This window comes from Ascaphus truei, chromosome 13, assembly GCF_040206685.1.
Source record: "Ascaphus truei isolate aAscTru1 chromosome 13, aAscTru1.hap1, whole genome shotgun sequence".
Lineage (NCBI taxonomy): Eukaryota > Metazoa > Chordata > Amphibia > Anura > Ascaphidae > Ascaphus > Ascaphus truei.
In genome coordinates, this window is record NC_134495.1 from 37,403,629 (window position 1) to 37,410,233 (window position 6,605).

At 44.1% G+C, this 6,605-nt stretch overlaps 1 gene segment (V, D, J or C); it reads right to left on the reverse strand.

Moving 5' to 3' along the window:
- Nucleotides 1–3,043: 3,043 nt before the first annotated feature.
- LOC142464638 (Ig gamma-2C chain C region-like) lies at nucleotides 3,044–6,205 on the reverse strand. The segment is given in 6 exon segments: nucleotides 3,044–3,141; nucleotides 3,226–3,339; nucleotides 3,482–3,799; nucleotides 4,389–4,712; nucleotides 4,961–5,293; nucleotides 6,016–6,205. Coding segments are annotated over 6 exon segments (1,377 nt in total).
- Nucleotides 6,206–6,605: the final 400 nt, after the last annotated feature.

Genomic DNA, 6,605 nt, shown 5'->3' on the forward strand with positions numbered 1-6,605 from the left:
CCTGGTAAATGATGGCATCTGTTAGGAGGAAGATCCAGGAGAGACAGAAGGATGAGAAGTAATTTATCAAGAGTCAACACAAAACTAAGGAGGCAGAATCTCATCCTGCGTCTAGTTTATATTTACACCGTGATTAGGGAACATGGGGCACATTATTGCCTCTATGACATCTCTTCATCCCAAGGGCAGTACAAATCACACAGGATGATCCCTTAAGGTGGGAGGAATTGAGAATTCACAAGTGAAGTTAAAATGTGGGATTCATTACCCATGGAGACTGTGATGGCAAATACAATAGATATCTTCAATAAAAGGTTGGACATCTTTTTAGAAAGGAAATTTACACACGGATATACCAAGTTAGTCAACATGGGAAGGATGTTGATCCAGGGAGTAATCTGACTGCCAATATTTGGAGTGAGGAAGGAATTTATTTTCCCCTTATGAGACAGCTGGATAATGTGTCACTGTTTTTGTTTGTTTGCCTTCCTCTGAATCAAAATACTGTAAATACAAATATAGGGTAAATATCTGTCGTCTAAATTTATCATACTGTAGGTTGAACTTGATGGACATATGTCTTAACCTCATCTACTATGTAACTATGTAACAGTAACTATATAATGGTGTAACAATCTAACTACCGTAGCTCAGCTTCTTTGTTACCCCACATCTTTCTCCTGACATGTCTCATAATTGATGTAAATAGACACAATGTAGCATTGTAGCATTGTCACAAAGTGCATCTCATCGGTATCTGGGTCATTCGCTGCCTCATCCTGTTGTTCTCCTTTAGATATAATTGAATCAGTTGTTTGCTGAAGTCATTGACCATGGGTTCACGTTGATAAAGAAACTGATACAGTTTGGATAAAACTGGAGTTGGTTTGGAGCTTGTGATATGTCCCATGATGAGTCTCTCTGCTCCAGGGCAACAAAGACTAATCACAATCCATCCCAAGAGGCCCTTTCCATATCAATGCTTTGGGCTGGCCTCAGATGATCATCAATTGGCCCCCAATAATGATGGAGATGAGAAATGTGTTACATTGTGACTGAAAGGACAATAAACCAACCAACCAGAGTTGTGTCCAGGTAATACACAGTTACATTCCTGGTAAGTTAATCATGGGCCTTATTGTAATAAACATGCCATTGCTTTGCAGGGAGCAGGGGAAGCTCAGACCTTACAGAGCAAACCATTGCGTTACTGCATCTTTAGGGATGGTAGAAGAGGACCTTTCAGTCCCAGGTGAATTAATTTAACCTCTGTAACCAAAAACATGACTTGTGATCACACTCCAGGTATCTACCGGCCTCAGTCATTGAGACTTAAAATAATAACACGGGTTTTGCCAAGTGCATAGTATCCTTTTTTAGTGAGCGGCAACCCTGGGAAGGGAAGAAGCTTTCTGGGACTGAAAGTCTAAACTCGAAATATTCTTTGTAATGTTTTAACTCATAGACATTGGGGGAGCTACAGGGCTTGCCTAGGTTTTAGTCTAACTGCTCTTCTCCGCTGGAGTCTGGGACATTCATTAGAGAGTGGAATCATACCAGGGGAAAATATTACAACCTGTCCTCGGCAACGCCGGGAGGCTGGTGTCAGAAGCATCATTGTTATGTAGTTCAACTTTGCCCTATGTGTAACAAACACCCAGTGAAAATTGGGACCTTGTCAATGAATATCATATTGTGTATGGCTGCTGAATCATCATTTGGAGGGGAAATGCTTTTTTGTGGATTTACAGTTAGCGTCTTCAGTGACCCATCACTTGGGAGTGTAGAGCATTATGACGTTTTTACCTTGTAGCCCCACTAATAAGTTCCAGACTCCTCAGTGTGATTTTTGTCATTGTTGTCCTTTACAGTTTTATTTGATTGTGTTGTCCATTGGTAACGTAGCAATTCAACGACAGATTCGGAAAACAATGACCTGCTTGACATGATGTGTCTGTGTTTCCTTTCATTGGGGCATCTCCACAGTACCTCACCAAGGGAAAACGCACAGTGGTAGACAAGGAAGAAAGGTTCGCCCAGTAATATTGCTGAACTGGGAATGTTCTGAAATTGAGCCGGAGGCACCATTGTTGCCGATGTAATTCCGTTCCATTGTTTATTTAAGGTTCTTGACCTTTTTTAGGGTGCTAGGCCATTTATATTGTATTTTTAAAATGTGCCCTTAGGCGAAGATTACACCAACTCACTAAGGAAACCCCCAGGAAGAGACACAGATATTGGTGGAATGGAGCTAAATAAGACATTTAATACAGCTTAGAAACCAACGTTTCGAGTGCAACCCTCACCCTCACCTTGACAAAGAATGCACTCAAAACGTTGGTTTCTAGGCGGTGTTTTAAATTTATTATTTTGCTAAGTCCGTGTGCCTGGATCCATATAGACCCAAGAAACATTTACACTGAAAACTGAGATCATAAAAAAATAAATAATAATTTCAAGGCGGCTTTGCTCTCCAGTGGTTTCCAATTCACCGGATACATTCATTCACCACTGGTATAAGAAAGGGGAAAATGATCTAAGTTATTCCCCCACCACTTGTTCCAAAGACTAACCAGGGTTCCGACACATCAGTGGCTGTAGAACAGTATGATGTTAACTACCAGGTCAGTGCATGTGAAGGACAGATATTGGAGGCTGAATTGTACATGAACATATTCAGATCCGATCTCCTTATCTGTTCACCTACAATAAGTGACCTGTTACCACCTATCAACCCCATCCAAGTCTAAGATGGAAGCTTCAATCATGTTACAACTTCTGATCCCTTTACACAATATTAAACATTTGAAGTCGCTTCCCTTCCCAAGATATCACTGGGGATTTGCTCCGGGTGACAAAATGGCAGACATTTTGGAGTTAGTGAAACAATCACAGGCATGAGTAATTTAGAGTTTATTGAGATAAAAGCACACATCATAAAAGACACAGGCAGGCTCTAAATCTGGTATTCCATACACCAAACTGATAGAGGGTAGGAAAGGAGGCACATTAAATAAAGCTGCATTTTATATAAGACACGCACCTACACAGGAAGGGGGTCATTTTTCAGGTCATAAGGAATACTGATAAGATGATGCAATTTGTGCCAGTTTTGGTGTTGGGCCGCTTTCTGTACCACTGCTGTAGGCACATGCATAAAAGATTGATTAAATACTTGAGAAAAACTCAATCCAGTCCAACGCAGTTTTTATGCACGTGTCTTACGTGGGAGAGGCACAGAAACCGACACATTTAAACATGGCACCGACTGAATCAGCTTGAGATCGGCATCACTCCATGGCCCTTGAAATGTCAACATTTGATGTTCCACACACCAAACTGAGACGGAGACAAGGAGGGAGACTATGTGGGGACAGAGATGTGTTGACGAGGGTGAGTGCAGGGGGCAAAGCAAGTTGGGATAATTCAGGAGCTGTAAAGGACACTCTGAGAAGTCAGAGAAAACACAAGGATCATTTACCCCTAGATTTCTTGATGTCTTTTTGAATGGGGTTCTTGCTGTTTATCGCAATGCAGCTAAATGTGGCTCCTCGGGTCCAGTCAGACCTGGCAATCAAGAGCTTACTGTACAGGTAGAAGTTATCGCCCTCAATCTCCTGCATGGGCTCAGTGTTGCTGTAGTATTCCTCGCCTTGTGGAATATCATTCTTTTTCCACTGTATGTAGATGTCCTTGGGGCTGAAGCCTGTGACCAGGCAGATGAGACTCACAAAGTCATTTTTTTTAAGTTCTTCTTGAGGAGGTGGGAAGAGATGGACTGTTGGGTCCGTTCCTTGTTCTGGGGAGGAGAAAAACACCAATATGAAATGGGAAACAGTCTTTATATATATACTATACAATATATATATATATATATGATACTTGACAGGTTTGCGTATTCAAATCTTGGTCCTAAACGAACCCTTTGGTATTGCAAGGGACAGGAGATTCCTTGGGACCTCTTGGGGTTATGTGGTCCATTTGCTTAACACCAGTGGAATTGAATGGGGCTTGCACAATTATCTCCCTGTGAAGCTTTTCTATCTATTTACAGTATCTGTGCAGTGAGGAATGAGGGTTGGATTTGGTCAGACGTAATGGGCCAGAATAATCAGGGGTCTCCAAACATGTCCTCAAGAGCCGCACACAGGCCAGCTTTTATGGATATCCCTGTTTCAGCACAGGTGGCTCAATCAGTGCCTCAGTGCTTGACTGAGCCACCTGTGCTGAAACAGGGATATCCATAAAAGCTGGCCTGTGTGCGGCTCTTGAGGACATGTTTGGAGACCCCCCTGAGCCAGATCAATCTAAAATGAAAGTGTCAGCAGGCCATGATAAAATGGTGTGCCTACAGTTTCAGACAAATTGTAAAATAATTAAATGACTACCGTTGCTTTGAGTAATTGTCTTCACTATTGGGGAGGGGAGGTCATTTTGTTGGGCATTGCAGGTGAAGACTTTGTTGCTCTCCCAGTCCTGTAAAGATATTTTCAAGGTGCTGGTGACGCTGTAAGTGCCATCATAATCTATCTCTGGTTGAGAAAGAAAGGATATGACTCGTTTGCCATCATTACGGGTCCACGTCAGAACCAAGGATTCGGGATTCTCCATCCTGGAGATCACACATTTGATTTTGACTTCCTTGGTGACATACAGGTCTTTGGGGGACGGATTAATCAGGACCATCTTGGGAGTAATACCAGGAGGTTGCTCTGAAAAGGTAGGGGACAGTGGTGATTACTTGCATGACAAGTACAACAGCCGATTACATAGGTTTCCTTTTCCGAAAAGTAGACATCAAGTACAAATCAACATCTCCCTTCACGGATTTTTTTCTCTACGTTGCCAATTCTTCATTAACATTTTTTAATGTCCATTTCTGTTGACACAGAGCTGACCACGCTAACGGCATTTAAATGTAGTAGTTTTACATTGATAACTGGTGTATTCCTGATCTTACCTATGCACTTTCGGATGCTGTCCTCAGGTTTAGTGGTGGTTGCCGGATGGTTGACCCTACAAGTGTAGGTGTCTCCTGAATTCCAGTCTGACTTTGTGACTTTGACCTCGCTTCTGGATGTGAAGGTCCCTTCTTCTTCTTTACAGGGAGTGCTGTTTGATGGGGAGATAGATGTCACCTTTCCGTTCAGCAGCCACTGCACTTTTATGTCTGGAGGAGAGTATCCAGAGATGAGACAGACCAACTCAATGGAGCCATTGCCATCTCGGTCATCGCAGGAGGACTGCAGGACCTGCACAGTTGGTTCACTGGTGGTCCCTTTACAATCTGGACCTGCAGACACAAGAATTAATAGATTATTCATATAATACATACACAGGTCAGTCAACAGATTACCCGGGACCCAGTTACGTCCTCCCCCCCTTTGGCGGTATTGCGAGCCCCCCCCCCATTTCACACCTCACGAGCCCCTCTTTTTCCCACCCTCTTCCCATGTATTTCTCTCCCCTACTTCTCACTCTTACTCCCTCTTTTCCTCACTCACCCCCTCTCTCTCCTCTCACTTGCCCCCACCTTCCGTCAATGACCCCACTCTCACTCAATCCCCCCCACAAAATACATACCAAAAAACCCCACCCACCTAAATACATAATAAAAATACACCCCCCACCCCCCAATGCATTATAATAAAATACACCCCACCCCCCAATGGATATTAAAAAATACACCCCCACCCACAATGCATATTAAAAAATACACCCCCACCCCTACTAAAAAGTACACCCCTACTAAAAAAGACACCCCCACACCCCAATACATATTAAAAGACCCCCACTCCCCCAATAGCTATTAAAAGCCCCCTACATCCCCAATACATATAAAAATACCCCCCCAATACATACAAAAAAGAATCCCAAACCCCCAATACATATGAAAAAGCCCCCAACCCAAATATATATAAAAAAGACCCCCACCTCCCCAATACATATTTTAAAAAAGCCCACCCCAATACATATTAAAAAGACCCTCACAATACATAGAAAATAAAGACATACCTTGTGGATGATCAGTCTGGGTCCAGTGGATGTGGGGGCCCGGCGGCCGGCACTGCATGTTTTGCTCGACCTCTGGCCAGGCCCGGCTGCCGGTGATCTCGCGGACGGTCACCAACTCTCCCCTCAGCAGCAGGCTGCATGCTTCTATCCCTCTGACCCATGCCGAGCTTCCGACAGGCCTCCCTCTCATGCCGTGGCACAACGGAAGCAGAGAGTGCTGACGTCAGAGAGGCCCGTCAGTCTGGGACAGAGGGATAGCCATGCAGGCTTCTTCTAAGGGAGAGCTGGGGCCCGGCCACGAGAAGACCGGCAGGCGGGCCTGGTAGGGGTCGGGTGCCGGACGGCCAGGCCCCCCTGATTCACCGGGCCCGGGATGTCAACCCCGGCAGACCCACCCTGTTGGTGGCCCTGTACATACATGCAGAAACAATCAATTGTGCTGTATGGGTGCAGCGTGGTTAAGGGGTATTATGGTGAGCAACGATTGAATCCTAATTGTAACTGGAACAGTTTTTCAGGCTTTTACAAAGTGACTCCCAGATATCTTTATTCCAATCCCTGGGAGGACTACATTTATCTTCCCAGTACCT